The sequence below is a fragment of the Oryzias latipes genome, chromosome 10 (assembly GCF_053564925.1).
Source record: "Oryzias latipes strain Hd-rR chromosome 10, Olatipes_Hd-rR_3.1".
Classification (NCBI taxonomy): domain Eukaryota; kingdom Metazoa; phylum Chordata; class Actinopteri; order Beloniformes; family Adrianichthyidae; genus Oryzias; species Oryzias latipes.
The window spans coordinates 12,952,731-12,970,994 of NC_136246.1; the positions used below are offsets into that span (position 1 = coordinate 12,952,731).

General features: G+C 40.6%; 2 protein-coding genes across 10 annotated transcripts; one reads left to right on the top strand and one right to left on the bottom strand.

Annotated features, from left to right (window-relative positions):
* On the top strand, positions 1 to 4,648 carry atp1b4 (ATPase Na+/K+ transporting subunit beta 4). The gene is made up of 9 exons (XM_004073086.4): positions 1 to 199; positions 362 to 430; positions 983 to 1,199; positions 2,452 to 2,580; positions 2,658 to 2,762; positions 3,091 to 3,290; positions 3,398 to 3,454; positions 3,539 to 3,631; positions 3,706 to 4,648. The coding sequence occupies exons 2-9, from the start codon at positions 365 to 367 to the stop codon at positions 3,865 to 3,867; spliced, it is 1,029 nt and encodes a 342-aa protein (XP_004073134.1). The 5' UTR covers positions 1 to 199; positions 362 to 364; the 3' UTR covers positions 3,868 to 4,648.
* Positions 4,649 to 5,590: 942 nt separating this feature from the next.
* On the bottom strand, positions 5,591 to 18,073 carry lamp2 (lysosomal-associated membrane protein 2). 9 transcript variants are annotated; one of them, XM_023959008.2, is made up of 9 exons: positions 17,796 to 18,073; positions 16,334 to 16,449; positions 13,570 to 13,780; positions 13,296 to 13,457; positions 12,766 to 13,205; positions 12,565 to 12,684; positions 10,605 to 10,659; positions 10,342 to 10,509; positions 5,591 to 6,652 (listed from the first exon to the last, which is right to left on the bottom strand). In XM_023959008.2, the coding sequence occupies exons 1-9, from the start codon at positions 17,842 to 17,844 to the stop codon at positions 6,510 to 6,512; spliced, it is 1,464 nt and encodes a 487-aa protein (XP_023814776.1). In that variant the 5' UTR covers positions 17,845 to 18,073; the 3' UTR covers positions 5,591 to 6,509. The 9 variants fall into 9 exon arrangements, with proteins under 9 accessions (XP_023814776.1, XP_023814775.1, XP_078810090.1 ...); XM_023959007.2 differs by having other exon boundaries at positions 5,591 to 7,354; XM_078953964.1 differs by having other exon boundaries at positions 5,591 to 7,354; positions 13,570 to 13,774; positions 17,796 to 18,037.
* Between the last annotated feature and the right edge of the window lie 191 nt (positions 18,074 to 18,264).

Below are 18,264 nucleotides of genomic sequence, written 5' to 3' on the forward strand. Positions count from 1 at the left end.
CCGGATTTTCTCTGTCCAGAGCTCATTCACCAAGATGTGCGCCTAGTTGAAGGAGCCTCTCCACACCCGGTCCCCACTGCATGCTTTAAACTTTCTAATGAAATCCATACACACTTTTTGACAAACATAACTTTTCCTTAGAGATCAAGAGGGTTTCTATCAAATCACTTCGCCTTTTGTATTAAGAAGGAAACTTCAGGTATGTCTTGCTTTTTATTTGGATTCTATTCGTTTATTTGTTCTTTAACACATTTAGTCAAAACTTGACATATTTTAAGAACATGCATGCATGTGTAGAAGGTGTTTTGGATTTTAGTGGCATCTCTAAATGCACAAAGTCATGCTTTTTGCTTCTGTAAAGAACATGGAGCCCAGTTCCACAGAGGGAGGAGCTGAGGAGAAGGCCATTAAAAATCACCCAACAAGTCCTGTAAGTCAAATTCTGAAGAGAATTTACACTTTCACTTGTTTCACTGAAATAGATGATCCAAAGAGAGGAATTTCTTGCCTGTGTTGAAGCAAAAGCGTCATTTACACAAAAAGTCCAATGGTAACGTAGTTTAGATGAAAAGGGGAATTTGATAGTGCTCTTTAAGTGTCCCTTGGTCCTGCGATTTGGACGTCCCGGCCAGCCGAGAGTCTGCGAGTAACATCTGGATTTCAGATTGACCCGTCCAGCTTTGCTGTCTGCAGCTGCAGCTCCAAGCAGGAGGGTTTGCTCAGTGGAGGCCAGCTCTCCCGACGGGTGCCATAAGGTCACCAGCGGGTTCGTAATTTGCAGACACAAGGAACAGAAACATCACAGTGATGTTCATTAATATGCAGAGGGCTGTCTGTCACTTTACATTATTGGTCATACTCAAATCGGGAGGGATGTGGGCTTTTTTTCTGCAGTGACTTGAAGAGAAGATTGGTGGGGTGCAGAGCTCAGCAGTTTAGAATGTGTGGTGAAGGATTTTTCTCCTCTTCTCCCTTCTACCAGCCTCACAAAGTGATACGCAAACATGGCCAAGAGCTGGAGGAAGAGCAGGAGGAGCTGGCTGAGCATCAACCACTAGAGCAGGAAGACCTGAACTTTGAGAGATGGAAGCGCAGGCCGGTTCCCGAGAGGACGCTCCACCAGAAAATAGCTGACTTGAAGACGTACCTGTGGAATGCAGAAACCAAGGAATTCATGGGTCGCTCCGGGAAGAGCTGGAGTGAGTTGAAAAGTTGGGCTGTGGGGATTTGGTTCTAAAGAAGCTGATTTTAATTATTAGTCCATGTATAAAGTGATTTGATCTGATATTTTTAAGAAGATGCACTTTAACGGAGGGAGGGGGGGTGAGTATCCAGTCTAGTGACTTAGCTAACTCTGCTTGTGCGTGCATGTGTCCTGATGCTCAATGTTTACATAGGTGCGTGGTGGATTCAGAGAGTCCTGACACAAACAGACTGCCTGGGGACGTGTTCCCAGTGGGATCACGCTGTTCCAGGCCTCACATTGGCCAGGAATCACATTCCTCTGAATATTTCCACGCTCTCCACAGCCTTTTTCCCAAAGCCTGAGCGACCTCATTGCTGAGCTTGTCAGTGTTTTTTTGGGGGTTTTTGTTTTTCCATTAAGCTGAAGACTGTTGAGTCAAGGATGATGGAGCAGATAATTATTTCTCCAGAACAGTTGTCATGCAATGCAGTTGCAAAATGTAAACAATGTCTGGTTGAGTTGAGAGGAGAGACAACAACATCAGCTGATAGACAGCATCTGGAGGGCTGAAAGCTGATATCTGGCGAGTGGGACCTTGAAGTAGGGCCCCGGGTTGAGGTGTTGGGTGTCCTGTGAGGCGAGCGTGCAAGAGAGGACTTAATAATACCAGAGTGAGGTGCTTGGAGCTCCTTGGAGCTGGCCGGGCTTCTATGGCTGCGAAAGACCTCCACTACGATGGCAACCGGAGGTTCACTGTGTTCCTGAGTTAAAGGACAGCTGGGAGAATTCTCACTGAGCTCAAACAGAAAGGCCTTTGTGGCTCTGAGGACGCAAGGCTGGCTGCAGCTAGTCCCCTGTGAAATTGCCCACACAGCAAAAGCCATTTCATTTAAGACACGTTTAGCTTGATTCGCTGCTAAAAGACTGTTAATTGAAAATTAACTATGCCGGTATCATTTTTTAGCTCGGCGCTGTTGCTTTTCTACTTAACCTATTAAAGTCATATTTACAGATCCAGACATGGAGAATGGGGGGGTTCTTAAGGGGGTGTACTTTTGCATTGGTAAACAAATTAGTGACGATTGTGATCAGGGGAATTTGTTAGAGTCCAAACCAAAAAAAAAAAAAGAGGAGTTCTTTGTTCTAATTTGCAACACAGTCTGTTGGGAGATGACTTGTCTGTTATGTAATTCACTTTTCGGCCGCTGATTTCATTAAAAATGAGTAAAAGTAACTGGGTAAACTCATGTTTTCTTTTGGTTTAGGTCTCATCCTGCTCTTCTATGCTGCACTTTACGCATTCCTTGCAGCCATGTTTGGCGGATGTTTGTTTTGCCTCATGTGGTCCATTAGCCCCTACCATCCCACATACAATGATAGAGTGATGCCACCAGGTAAGCATAGCAAACTCACTCTGCAAACAGAGCTCCAATCTCAGCACAGTTGAGTGACTCTGGGTCTCCTCTGCTAGGTATGACGATGGCCCCTCACCTAGAAGGCCATGAAATTGCTTTTAATGCATCTGACCGCAAATCATGGAAGAAATACGCCCGGTCGATGGATGAATTTCTAAGACGTGAGTCCTAACGTGGTTCTGGGAGGTTTCATTGTGGTGAAGTTGTAGCAAAGGAAAGGAGAAATGCAGTTGTTTTAGATCTTCCTCTTCCCCACCTTTGCCCCATTTCCCATTTGTTTCCTGCAGAGGATGATGGCAGGGGAAGCCTCTTAGAGGGTAGCGGAGGGGGAGCTATTCATTGCAGCTTTTTTCCTCCTCTGCCGGCCTTTGTCGAGCTTTTTTAAAAGGAGGTTCGAGTCTGGCAGGGCTCTGCTGTCGCAAAGGTTTATTTATGCCCCCCTCCTCCCTTTTGCGCCCCCTTCTCTTTCTCTCTGTCCTCCACTTTCAGCATATAATGACGGTGCACAGGACAGGAAGAATATTCGCTGCACACATGACGCATACTTCATGCAGGACGACTTGGAGGAAAGTGCAGAGCGGAAAGCGTGTCAGTTCAAGAGGTCCTGGTTGGGGGACTGTTCAGGCCTGCAGGACCCACACTATGGCTATTCTCAGGGAAGGCCCTGCATTTTACTTCGAATGAACCGGGTAAGAAGAGTCAGTGACAGACAGATGTGAGGTCAACTCTGCAGTGGCTAATCTCTTTTGTGCTTTGGCGCCTAACTGTGTGCTGACTCCTAACTATTTCTCTTAAGATTCTGGGTTACTTACCTGGCCAAGGAAAACCAATAAATGTGACTTGTGCAGTCAAGGTGAGCATCTCAATATCAATTTTGCTCCAGAAAAAACAACCAATTCCTTTTACCTAAAATTACATGACTTTTTTTTTCTTTCAGAAAGGGCCAGCAGAAACATTAGGAGAAATTCAATTTTTCCCTAGAAGCATTTTTGACTTGAAGTACTATCCATACTATGGGAAGCTTAGACATGTGAGTGTGGGGTCACCCGACATGAGGTTTCCCAGCTTGTGAAGTGTCGTTCATGGGTGCGTGTTTGGTTTCAGGTGAACTACTCATCCCCGGTGGTGGCTGTGCGTTTTGCAGGAGTGCAGTACGACACTCACATCCAGGTGCAATGCAAACTGAACGGAAAGGGAATCATCAACGATTCGCAGACTGACCGCTACCTGGGAAGCGTGACCTTCTCCCTGGAGGTTGGAGCGTGAGGGAAAGACATCCCTGCCAGTCAGGTGCTCCCGCATTGAGGCAGGGAAAAAGCAAAAAAAGTCCAAGAAAATAATTTTTTTTGAACCTTTATTTCCACATTTCTCTTTGCTAATAATTCTCTTAATATCAGCTGTGAAAATAAATCTTTAAAAAGTGTTACTGCTAAATTTTTGGAGCAAGCGTGTGACAGCTGGACCCACAGCAAACAGTGGGAGTTTCAGTTAAGTTTCTCATATTCTGTAATGACTAGCTATACGAATGAACTTAATCACACTTTGCCCTCTAGTTATCCTTTCTGGCTATGCAAATTCAATCATGACCTAACCATTAGTAAGGATTTACTTTGTCAGGTTAAACAATTGTTTTTTTTCGTGCAGTTTCCTGTGACCAAGTGTACTAATTTGTTTTTCTTCATATTTTTCAGAGAAAAAAGTTTTACAAATTCAAAGAACTATCAAATACTGAAAGCATGACTTGTACTGTACTTACACAGTAAAAAAAAAGATGTACCCGATCACTGTATTTTTTATAGAGTAGTATGAATTTAAAATAAAATACCCACTTTTGTAAAAAAGAAAAAAAGAAATGTTGTTGAAAATGAGATACTACAGAACTGATCAATAAAGAAAAGAAAAACTGTGATATAAGTAGTTTCTAAAATGTCTGTCCACTATTTTAAAATAAATATAACTGTTCTGTTGTAGTGTTAATGCTGCCTGACATGCCACCTTTGTATTTATTCCTTTTACAAGGCTTATAATAAAAATCAGTGTTCTGGCATAACGTTTATGTTTTGATATTTTTAAAGCTTTAAGAAAGATTTTTTAAAGTGTTAAAAAGTTTTTTTTTTTAAATAAACTTTCTTTTATTACTTTGAAAACTTTTATTAGAGAATCTGTCACAAAAATAGTTTGGTTACATTTGAGGAGGCTCTGATCAGACGTTTGCAGGTTTAGTTTCCTCTTTGTGTGTCGACGTTGGCAAGACACTAAACGTTGGTGGTTACAGGTTAATGCCAGTGTTCAGTGTGTGAATGTGTGTGTGTGCATAGATGGATGGGACTATGACCCTACTATGCCTTGGACCTTCAAGTGAAGTAGAAAGTATACGCCATTTATGATTTGATCAAATAAATGGGTTTATGTCAAAGAAGTAGTACAAGACCATGATTTGATAGGCCTAACGGTGGCGCTAAAGGACACCTTTCATCTGTCAGTGTATCCCTTTTGGGGTCACAGGTTGCTGGGGCCTATCCTAGCAACTGTTGGGCACAGGCGGGGTTCACCTTCAACAGGTTGCCAGTCTGTTGCAGGGCCACACACTCACAAGCACACCTGGGGACAATTTAGTCACCAGTCGACATACGCAGCATGTTTTTGGACTGTGAGAGGAAGATGAAGCCCCTCATGCACGGCTGGAACATGTAAACTCCACACGGAAAGATCGCGAGAGCACTAACCCCATCACTGGACACATATTAAATGGAAAAAAGGTAAAAGTGATTTTTGTCTTCACCTTTTGACTGAGGCTGCTCTCCTTAAACCCACCTCCGACTCAGGAAACATCTGCTTGGCAATAACAGGTCTTTAAAAGCGTTTTGCTTATCAGTCACATGTCGTTAGCAGCTGTTATAGAGCTCAAAGTTCAGGTTTTAGACTCACTTCTGCTGCCGCACACACAATGACAGCAAAGGCCCCACTGGAAAAAAAGGAACGACAGTGATACAAAACAGGAAAGTAACTTTATTTCATCCGTTCCCCATAGTCACCATGTCACATTCTTCATCAGATGGAGACGAGCTTCGAGGGAGCAACTCGGGGGGGGGTGAGCAACAGAAAGGCACAAAACCGTTGGAAGGGGAGGAGTGCGGCGGTGCTTTCATGAGCGGGGAGCTGTGATGGGACAGCAGCACCTCATCCTCATGCTCCTTCAGTCACAGCAGTGAACTGTAGTGGGAGGATCTGCAGCTAGCTGGCATTTAAAACTCTGAAGCATTGAAACATTGTAGGATTTCAAAGGAGCACAACTATTGTGACCTGACCAGGGTTAATATGTGAAGGCATAAGAAAATAAGTGAAACAAACATGAATAGTGAAGAAACACAAAATGGTCCCGTTAGTTTAAAGTGGCTGTTACAATTGTCCCTTTCATCAAGCTACTGTAGAGTGATTACATGTGCAAAATTTTAGCTGTTACCTCAAAGAATCAGTGAATAACAGTAGCTTTATACATTCACCACATCAAAAAAAAATAATTTTTTTTCATTTATTCTATACAAGAGATTCATTTACACGTATATTTTATGCAGCACAGAAACCAGAGCAAATTTGTTTTTAAAAAAAACTTCTGGTGTGGGAGCAGGAAGGGCTTTCAAGGGGGGAGCTTATGGCCAATCACAGCCATAAATGTACATTTAAAACATGCAATTAACAATTAAAATGCATCAATTCCATGTCAGTTCAGTCATTGGTATCATAACATAAGAGAAGCTGCAGGAGCAGCTAAAATTGGTTACAAAAGAAATTGAGGCAGGATCACAGGGTTTGAGGGGAGAAGCAGCAGACAATATCTGGTTTGCTTTTACGGTGGGCCAAGAATATGTTTAAAGAGCTGTGGGGGGTGGGGGGGCAGGAGCGCTGAATTAAACGGACTGGTAACCAGTGCGACTCTTCCTCCGACCAATTAGGTAAGAGATAAGCACAAGGATGATTAGGAAGCTGAGTGCCACGCCAACGGCAATGGGTACCAAAAAGCTCAAATCAGAGTCCAGAAAGCATTCTTCAGCTGAGAGAGACAGACAGACAGACAAAGTTATTAGCACATCAGTGCAAATACTTATTGAGGGTTAAAATGGAGAGGTGGAAAGGTTATTGATTAAAAAGTTATACGGAAACACAATCAGAGACAATCTATTTTATTTATGCTCCAACTGTGAAAGGAAGGCTGCGAAGTTGCACTTTTCAACATTTAGCTCGACATAAAACTGGTTCAAAGAAGATTAAAACCAGGAAATAAAAAGTCAAAATCAAAGCTAAAAACAAGCAGACTAGAATGAATTCAAGAAGTCCAATGCCTTAACAAGAGGTAGTAAGTTTAAATTACTAGATTACTTGAGGAAACTGAATGTGCAGAAGTTAATCGTACAAAAACATTTTTTGAGTCCACAATTTAAAATGTGCAGGGAGGAATCTTGAAAACGCGTTTCTGCTCTCGGCAAGAAAACCAAACGCACCTTCCTCTCACAGTCAGAGCGAACCAGATTGAAACACAACTCAACTTGGTAAAAAGCAGAAGATTAATGATTCAGCAGCTATGGTTTGTAAAGGAAGAAGATGGGCAATAATCAGAAAGACTCGTATCCGGTGGCCATGTTTCTCCTCCTCCCGATGAAAAAGGCCACAACAACAACAGCTATGAGAACTAGAAGTGCAACTCCCACAGCTATGGGGACAAGGAAGCTCTCGGCATCACCCTGGCACTCCTCGGCTGGACAAAGGTGAAAAGAGCAGACATGTGAAGGGCTGAACGGGAAGCAAGGGGTGAACAACTCAACGATCAAAACATGAAAAGTAGCATTTCTCTCTCCTTTTTTTCTTTTTAAATCTTTTTATTTTCAAAGAAAATATTAAAACACTCCAAAGACAAATTGTTATCCAATTTATTACAGCTATCAGCATGAGAGAAAGCAGATGAAATCATTCGTCTCTGTATCACACATGAACATGGATGGTCTTGCAGCGCAGCTTCCCTTTGTCAAACCCTTGTGCAGTTTCCTCCACAAGTTTTGGAGGAAATAAAACGATGAGCCAAATACACAAGAATAAGTTAATGAATGCACAAAAAACAACAACGTTAGCAGGACAAACCTCTTAGATGGAAAATAAGAGAGATTTTACAAATTCAAGACTATCACTCATGCTGCAGGACCATCGTAGTAATTAAGGCAGGTGAGCATTTGCAAAGCAGAAATACACAATCTCAATTACAAAGAAAAATCAAAGCTTGTATTTGATTAGAAACAATTACACAAACACATGTATAACAACCTGGGAAAGCTTGTTTTTTTTTTAGTTTTTTTTTTATATCAGCAACTTCAAAACTGCAAACATTTAATGTCAACAAGACCTGGATTGGTGCCATTAAAACTCAGCACCCTGCTACAGTTTCTATGGAGATCATACTGTGTCAATCATTTTTTGGCTCGCCATCCCTGATCACTGATCTCATTTCCTGACACAAAACTTCTAGAATTTCTTTTATTTTGTTGCTGAACACAGCAGGAGACGCCATCCCATTTCAGGATGGCCGTCACCAGCTGATCAGTGACATGAACCCCTTGTAACTGGGTTGTCATGGAAATGGTGTCCAGATCATCTTAATCTTGATCGTTTCTCATACTGCAGCAGGTTTTCCCGCTCTTTTTGTTTTGTTTTTATCTGCTACCTGGCGGGGGCCACGTCTTTAACCAGGTGAGAAAAGAGCGAGTAAGGTAAGAGTGTCTTAGTGCATTTGCATGTAAATCTCTTCAGATCAGTGTCTCTGTGCTGCAAAGATCTACAAAGTACTGTCCCTTTTCTAAAACTAATGCCAACGGGTTTTCTTTACAAAAAAAGAAGGTCAATCTTTACCTCTCCTTTAGATCTACCTATAAATCTGCACAACAGCAGGAGTTGCACAGATGAAATCACCAACAAGCTTTTGGCTTTCTTGCCTAAATCAGCCACTTTAGCTACACTTCAACTGCGTTTTTCTCTCAAGTGACGCACGACTGAATATCATCCTCTACATTAAATCTGACCCTAACTCCAGGGTTTCTCCTGATCTACAGGAACCTCCTCAACCCCTTGTTCATGAATTCCAAACAACAAAGACAGAAAGCTGCTTTGTGCTGTCGAAATCTTTAAATACATCTTCATAATTGTGGAGACGACAAAAACAAAAAGTCAAATTGTCTGCTGAACAAGCACAGGATCCGACAGAAAAACAGAGAATTACACCTTTTTGTGAACAAGAAAACTTTGCTTAATTACATTTTGTTTTAAATTTCCAGGTGGTACTGATCTGCACACTGTACATATTGCACACTGATCAACAGAATTAGTGTGATTGTGTGGTTTTTCAGGATCTTGCACTTGCCCATTAACAAAAAACAAACAAAAAAAATGGAAACAAGCCACATACAGGGAATGAAATGCAAACAAATCATAGGGGTTAAGCAAGTTTGGTCCATATAAAGAGCAGCTACACATTAGTGGCTGAATGGATACCAAAAATGATTTTAAAATGTGGTTCATGGTACTTTACCAATAGTAGCTTAAATACTGACAGATATTTAAGTCTACTTCTGTTTTTCTTTTATTTTCATTTTACACCTAAATCCACATTTGATTTGATTTTTAGTTTATAAAACAGCCAATTAAACAAATGTACTTTCAGACCAAAGCTTGGGAACCCTTGTGACATTCAGGGACAATTAAAGAGTGAACTCAGAGGGTCTGATATCCCACATAGGTCTTTCTTCGACCAATCACATAAGCGATCACTACAATGAGAATCAAGACAGCCAGAGCAGCGCCAACAATGATTGGGATTAAGATGCTGGTGTCATCCAATGAACATTCATGTGCTGCAGATAAAAAGACAGTCAGTCAGCAGGTGGAACAATTCATCTTTTAAGAGCTGTAGAAGAAAGAGGCAGCTGAAAGGCACTTTGTTATTTGCAAAATCTTTAAAGAAATAAAAAAAAAGCATATGGTGATGTCAAAATAAAGCAGTGTAGTGTTTTTTTTTCCATTTTCTGTTAGACTGAATTAAAATATTGTTAGATAAATAAAATCACACAGTGCTGACAAGAACCTCTACTGATAACAGAACGGACCAACACCATTCACGAGTGGACTTTCTCAGACTCTGAACCTTTGACTGCAAACGAGAACCGGACCGAGTCAAGTCTGATGTCATCCAGAGAAAATAACTTACTTCTACCTCGAACAAAATGAAATCTTTTGCAACACGGACGTCTCCATGTTGGAACCGGGAATTGATGGTGAGCAATGATAGGTCAGAGTGAATATTTCTATGGCAACCACTCTGACCGATTAGGGGTGAGCTTGTTGGAAGTCCACAGCCCTACCACTTGAAAGACAGCTACGCAAAATCAAATGCGAGACCACATACTTTCACTGAGGCATCCGATTTGTCCGTTTAGAACTTGAATAACTTTCACTACAGATAAAAAATATTAGGAAAAATTCAATTAGGATTAGCAAAGACATGTTTAATAGTTATTCTGACAAATAGAATGACTGAGTAATAGCTGTTTGTGTCTTTACATAAATCTATGGGATTTTGGCTTCTTGGAGCCAGCGGGTACTTCCTGTTTGGAATGGGAGGGGTCACTCAGTCCAGTTCTCATATACAGTCAATGCTCTGAACATATAAAACAGCAATAGACGATAAAAAGAAGGGCTCACCTGTGCTGAAAGCATCCTTCTTCACCTCAAAGGGCTGCACTTGCAGGTTGGAGGTGTAGAGACTGAGCATGTTGGTGATGTTGAAGTTCTGTTCTCTGTTGCACATGTAGGAGGTGCCGATGGCCGCCTCCCACAGACTCAGGTTGGCGTTTCCGTCAGCAAACACTCCTTCAACAGGGCCAATAAAAGCATAACTTGCTCACTCTTTCCTCACTCGTGGCAGTTTGCGTGTTTCTATGGGAATGTCGAACACTTTTCCTCACCTGAGCTGGTCTTTAAGGTGACGTTCAGAGCTTGCAGACGGAATTTCTTTGCGTCCTATAAAAAGGTTTACAAAGAAGTTCAAAGAAAGTTTGACGTACATCAGACATGTTTCAACAATCTATGTGACTGATGCCTTAAACATGCATTCCTGCCTGTAAGTGAAGCTTTGTTTAAAGAAGTGGATATAAATATAAATATAGTTTAAACATTAAAAAACAAAAGAATCCTGTCACATTTAATATTGAAATGCAGAACAAAAATGCAAGTAAACCGAAAAACAAAACTAAAGAAACTTTAGTGTTACTCTACAACAAACTTACATGTTTTTATATTTTAATTTTAGGACAAAGGATTTTTCAAACACAGCAGAATCTTACATATTATAGATATTTTTAGACTATCTCAACCATTTTCCAGCTGCTGCTTCCTGGATTGCTTAAGAAGCCATGTTGCTTCTGGGACACTACTGACTGCAGCCACTGGAACCACTTTGACTCAAAAGGGATTTCTTTTTGAAACAGTCGTTTTCATTCAGTGACCCTTTAAGTTAGCCATGTTTAAGTGTTTGGTAGGAGTGGGAGTTTATGCTTCCAGTGAACCTTTAAAGGGTCTATATCATGCTCAAGCCTTTCAGAGAAAACTATATCTATATATATGATAATATATTACCTTTGGCAGACTAAATTTCGTTTTTTAAAAATGAAATATTAGTTATTTTCGCAGTTCATTTTCCAACCCGAGAGTAAGACAACTTGATCTCTTAGGCTCCGCCTTTCTCTCCTTGTGGGTGCCGCCCATTTCAGGACGTCAACCTAGAGTCAACCTTGGCAGCGTGTCGTCCAAACAAACATCTAAACGTTGGCAAAGATGGATCTGTATATTGTGAAAAACAAAAAAACAAAAGCCCATTGCTGCTAGCCCCAAGAAGAAAGTGTGTGTGTGTGTGTGTGTTAGCCTGGGGGCGGGGTTAACAGCACAGACTCTTCCTGGAAGGGACTGTTCCTCACTTATCTACGTCACAATGTGAGAACCTGCTCGTTTTCATGGGCTAGGGGGGCTGCTGCTCAGAGAGACAGGTATACGCAGAAATGAATGGACCAAAATACTGCTTTGGGGCTGCTTTTTGTGAGGAATGACCATATAATACACTTAAAACTCTAACATTTTATTAGGTATGATATAGGCCCTTTCACATTTCATTCCAATACTGGGAAGATTTAGTCAGCTTACTGATAAATGGAGAAATGTTTCTTTAAAAAAAATTAAACTCATTATGGGATAAAAGTTACGAAGGCAACAGAAAAGGATTTCTACAGATCCAGTCTGCTCAGGAACGGTACAGAACCTTTGTCAGAAAGGTTCTGCTGTGTTTCCACGATCTGATGATCTGCTGCCTATTATTAGAGCCTACAGAAGACTGAAATCTCTTCAGCCACTGGAAGGCCTTGAAAGCCTGCAAAGTGCAGGTTCAGTGGTTTTCAATGATAAGAGTAAGCTGACTCAGGGTCAGTTTTAATCCAAAAGGTTTCACTGTCTCAAAACAAACAGCTGAAGTGCATTAAGGAAAGTTCATACATCATCCATATGAATTATGCAGCTTGAAATCAGAGTGTTGGTGTGTAACTGTGTGACTTTTGTTCATTTTACATCCTTTCTTATCTGTTGTTAAACCTTTATTTGATCTGCATCATTCTTTTTAAATGACAAATCTGACTATGGAGTGCGATAAAGTTTTTTTTGCTCCTTGAATGTCACTTTATGACTTCTTTTAAAGGTTATAGGTATTATCCCATAAAAATGGCTCCATATGACAATGCAGCCCGAAGGTCATTACAGGTGTCAAGCTTAGCTTCTTTTCGTTGTTTGTAATCATTTAGGGACATTTCATATTTTACTTTGTAATGGCTTGAAATTAAAACGTAAAACAATATTTTTAGAATAGGTGGCCTAAATACTTACATTTGTGAATGCCAGCGTCAGCGTCATCTGATCAGACACCAACTCCAGCTCACTGCTGTTCTCTCCACACTGTCCAGAGGCTTTGGTGACAGCTGGATCCAGATTCATCTCCTCGTTTTTCTAAAATACAAGACAATTTGGTCAGTCAAACATCACAAGCAGCCAACTGGAGCTGCAGCGCTGAAATTCTTATGAACGTACCCCAGCTTGGGTGAAACTGATCCGCACAGCAAAGCTCGCCAACAGGCACACTGTATTGTTGGGAGTTGTGAGGTTGTACTTCCCAGTGCTCGGTGGGGGCAGGGTCGGTGTCGGGCTAGTTGTGGTAGGTGGAGCGGTGGTTGTTGTGTTTGTGACAGGCGGAGCGGTGGTTGTTGTGTTTGTGACAGGCGGAGCGGTGGTTGTTGTGTTTGTGGTAGGCGGAGCGGTGGTTGTTGTGTTTGTGACAGGCGGAGCGGTGGTTGTTGTGTTTGTGGTAGTTGGAGCGGTGGTTGTTGTGCTTGTGGTAGTTGGAGCGGTGGTTGTTGTGCTTGTGGTAGTTGGAGCGGTGGTTGTTGTGCTTGTGGTAGTTGGAGCGGTGGTTGTTGTGCTTGTGGTAGTTGGAGCAGTGGTTGTGACAGCATCTGCAGCACAAAGGGTTACTATGGGGGAAGAAAGTAGAGAGAAATGTCAGAAATCGTTTTTTTATTGTTATTCTTATGTTCATAAATTGATGCAGGGACAAGCCTTACTGTCCTGACTCATCCTGCCATCAGGGATGAAGGCCTGGATGAGGACGTTCCACAGCGTCATGGTGGTTCCTTCTGCTTGGATTATGTCCTGACTTTTACAAGAGTAGCAGGTGTTTAAGTCAATCTCTGAAATTTGAGCCTTCTGGGTCACAGTGACAATTTCTGAAAAACAAAACAAAAAGGAAAAACAGTAAAGAAAACATGAATAATACATAAGCTTTGGTAGTCACATAACTCTGTTTTGTTTATGCTTTGACTTGTCATTGGAAGTTACCATCTGATGCTGAATTGGGAAATAACTGGACGTCCTCCAGATCGTAGGAAAAGGTTATGGTGTCTGCCTGGTAACTATCTTCATTTAAGGTAAAGTTCACACTCCAATAGTGTCCATCACCAAACTTCAGCTTCAGGGTGGAGCTCGTCTCCTCACATTTACTTTCCTCGGATGAGGCATAATCGGGAAGTGGGAAAACCACAGTCTGAAACTAAAAGAGACCAAATGGGGATTAATTCAATATAACTGTAAAATACACACGTCAAGATGCTGCATTTTTGGGTTTCGCAAGACAGCTCAAAGAAGCCAGATCCTTTATAGTCATTGCCATGTCCAAATTCCTTCCCTACTCACTACATAGTGCACTATTTAGTGCATTTGCCATTTTGTAGTGCTGTCCAAATGTACAATTCCAAAATTGAGTGCCCTAAAAATTTCCCAGAAGTCTCTGCGGAAAACCAGTGTGCATCGATGCTCACTTGATTGGCGGATATAGACCACAATGCACTGCGTTTGAAACGCAGTATTTAAATGTCGTTTTTTTTAAAAATATCAATGTTTTCATCTTCAGAACACAGTAAATGATTAGCGCAAACCATTCATAGCAATTAGATTTTTACTTTGTGAAATGGATGACCTCATAATCGTTATAAAAAAAAAAAAAGAAGTAGCGAGTATGATTTTCGAATTGCTTTTAAAATCCAGGGCACTACATAGTCCCACACTATATAGTTTATTAGTAATTAGGGAATAGGGTGAGAATTCTGACAATGTCAATGTTACGGAGGAACAGCATGAATTGTGGACGAAAGGCAAACTTGCCTGTCCATTTCCTTTCTTATTTCAAATCAATCCGACGGCTCAAAATTCATAGATTTTTTCATAATCACCTTCATAATTCAAAACACTAAATTAATTACTTGCAAGTGTTTTTACAAACATCTACTGTGAACCTTTACACTAATTTTTTGTTTAGAAATTTAATAACATTCCAATGAATATTTATATGAATACAAGTGTATGAAGATTAAATTCCTTTTTAAACACAGCCGCTGACTGTTTTGCAATTTTACAAATGCATAAAAATCTGTGGATTTTGTTTCCCCACCCTTACAACATGCCGACTCTTGTTCTCTGACTGCGTATGATCAAGTCCTGTGTTCTTTTCTAGACACAGGATGTTTGTTTTCCAGTATTTAATGTTTTTTTAAAGTCAGAGTAGAAACCTGCTTTAATTAACCTAGTAAAAAATATGAGAAAAAAAATAAACATTTGATTAAATACTACTGCTTTAATGTGAAATTCAAGACAAAAAAACCAAAATGCACGTTTGTTTGATTTAAAACTGCATTTCTGTGTGTTTTTTTTACACTCAGTGACTAAATAACTATTGCTTTATCTAAATTGTCTCGCTGTTCCACTTAAACATGTGCATCACGGCATGGCATCTCTGAAAAATTCAAGACAAGACCATGAAAAGATCTGCAACTCTTTGACTCTCCTCAAAGACAAAAGAGTGAGTCAAGTTCCAGCAATAAAATAAAAGTTGATGTTAGCCGCACGTATTTACGCGCGACCAGCACAAAAAGTGATGGAAATTCATTCAAACACATAATACGTGCAGCCAAGATGCACATTGTTGCATTGCCCACACGTATTTGAAGTGCGCTCAGGCCTGGATTTTGTTGTTGGTCGCACGTATTTAAACTTAAAGTTAAAGTCTGATTAGTTGTCCCGCTCCTAGGTGTGTGAAATGTGTTCTCCACATTTGATCCATCCCCTCGGGGAGCAGCGAGCTGCAGAAATAGACGCTGTTAGAAACCATTTCGTGGTTTAACCCTAACTGTAACCCCTTATCCTAATCCTAACCTCTGGGTCTGTGCGTATTTAAAAAATATATAAATGAATAGACACTTCCTAAAATAAAACAGACTGACCCTGTGGACATACAGAAGAGAAAACTTCATAACTTTCTAATACTATGCAAATAGAAAAAATAAAATAAAATAGGACGATAAAAAAGTATATTTATTAGTTGTAGGGTTTGGTGTATTAAAATAAAGCTGCATTTTTTTCAGTGGTTTTCTATCTTGCGTGAAAGTTTCACATTACAATTGAAGGATATGCATCACAAAGACACACAACACAAAATGCTGACTAGCAGGAATCCCACTTCTTTCCCTTTTCCGTGATGACTCCTGCTTCTCACATGACGTGACACTTATGCTGTTGATATTGTTGGGCATAAACACCCCAGTTTTGAAAAAACTCTTCAGGATAAGGTTCAATCCTACTTTGTGTTTATTGATCAATCAAATCAATCAATCAATCAATCAATCAATCAATCAATCAATCCTTTATTTGTATAGCACTTTAACATCCACTAGAGATCCAAAGTGCTGCACAGGTAAGATAAAATACAATTACAAGTAGAGATAATAAAATATAACAGTAAAATAAACATTAATAAAAATACTAATAGAGCTGGCCTAATTGTCATCTACTGTGGTGTATAAAAAAAAAGAATTTTTAGGAAAGATTTAAAATCATATAAGGACCTGGCAGACCTCACAGACAAACGGAGAGAATTCCAGAGTTTAGGGTCAGCCACCGAAAAGGCTCCGTCACCCTTAGTCACAAGTCGAGTTCTGGGAACCACTAGGAGCATCTGATCTGCAGATCGCAAAGCTCTGCAAGGGTGATGGTGCTGCAGGAGCTCAGTGAGATAAACGGGTACTAAGCCATGTAAACACTTGTCACTCACCTGTTCGCCGTCACCTTGGTAGGTGACAGAGAAGTTGAGCATCAGGTTGGCATAGAGGCACAACTGGCCATCTTCTTGCAGGACATTCACCTCAATTCCATGCGACAGTTGGATCGCTGTGAATGACAGATGTTAGCATTATGTTTAAAAAAGACCTGAAAATTACACGTTTGCAGGAGCTAACAGCTCGGGCTTTGGTGTAAACTTTGGCTGAATGTAAATTTAGTGGATGCATGCAGCACAAGGACTGTTGTCCAAGTTCATATGACCTGCTGGGTACCTACGATTTAGAAGAAAAACTTAATTAAAGTGACGGTAAAATATCACGTAGAAACGGGGGGGGGGGGGGGGGGGGGGGGGGGGGACTACCAAGTTGGGGGGAAAAAATTCCAGAAAAACATTAGGAAAGGCCAAGGTCTATTTTAGATAAACAACAGAGCCTCGTCATAACTTTACAGCTTATCGAGGCTCAACAAGGTAATAAAAATGCACTCAGCTCGGGTAATCAGAATTAACTCGTGTTATAGGATTGGGTTAAAAAAAGAATCTTACGAAAGTGTGTCAAAGCCCAATGACAGCAACGTAACAATGAAGTAATGAAGAATGGCTTTAAGCTAAACTTCTAAATACGAGCATCGCTGTGTCGCTACAACCTTTTATCTATTCATTATAAATAAATGTGTGTGTCTGTGTGTGTGTGTGTGGGGGGGGTATTTCTAGTAGATTATTTAAAAAGAACGCAAGGAGGCACCGAACTGCGTGTAATTTTAGCTCAAAGCTCATGTTGTGGCTTCCCTGTCACATGCTATCCCACTGTAGACTGCAAAATAAATGATGCTAATGCTAACCTAGCTACTGGAGCTGCGTTTGAGATTTTTTAAGCCACCCTACCACACTTTTGACTATTTTAGCTTTTCCATTTTAAAATGAACGTTTCTCAGGATAAAATACAAATTAGACCCCTGTTAAACATAAAACAGAAGTAAAAAGATAAGAGTATATAATCTACCAAAACAAGTGTTACCTAACCAGTAAGCCATCAGGGGTTAGCTTCGAATTTGTTACTCTTAGTTAATGTAAAAATAAAATGTTTACTTGTTATGATAACAGACAGCATTACAGTTCATTTTAGGAAATGAAATGAAAGTTTCATAAAAACGGGAGAAAGTCGTCAAATTGAACGTTGACGCAGGTAACAAATACCTGTCGAGGTGCAAATTAATACGGTGAATCATATCTGCGGCTGCTCGCTGCTAGCCCCCCGAAGAAGAGGGACCCGTTTGTAGGCATCGACTTGACAGAATTAGCAACCCTAGCTGGTTAGTTCTGAGTCTATATCCAAATAACGATGCATTCAAGAGTAACGTTTACGAAAAGTCCCGATCCGTCAGGCCCGGATTATTCCAGAAGTTAACACACAGAGTTCACTTCGATGGTCTATTTTTTTTTAAAAGATACCTACCGATTCCAAATGAGAGAAACAGTCCAACAACTGCAGAGTGTCTGGACATTGTCGCCGTTTGGTTTGGTCTTCAATCGCAGGAAAGAGAATGAAAACAGTCCAGAAGGACGCTCAGTGAGCAGCAGATGACTAGAGACCGACTGTACCAGGAAATGGAAGTCATATGACAGCAGCAGCAGCGCGGACTCCAGCACAACCCTCTGGGTTTTTCCGCCCGTTTAACACTTTAACACCCAATGTGGATGCAATGTTAATGATTCACGAAGCCTGATGATCATGTCAGGAAAAAAGCACAAAAAAGTTTAAGACGTTGAAGAAAAAAATTTATGATGGTATCAAAATATATTTTAAAGAGTTTAGTAAGGGTAAATGATTGATCTGAAGCATCAAAATGTTCTTAAAAAAAGATGTAATGTCAACAAAATGTAAATTCTTGAAAAAAGAAGGTTTAGTGCCAAACAAATGATCT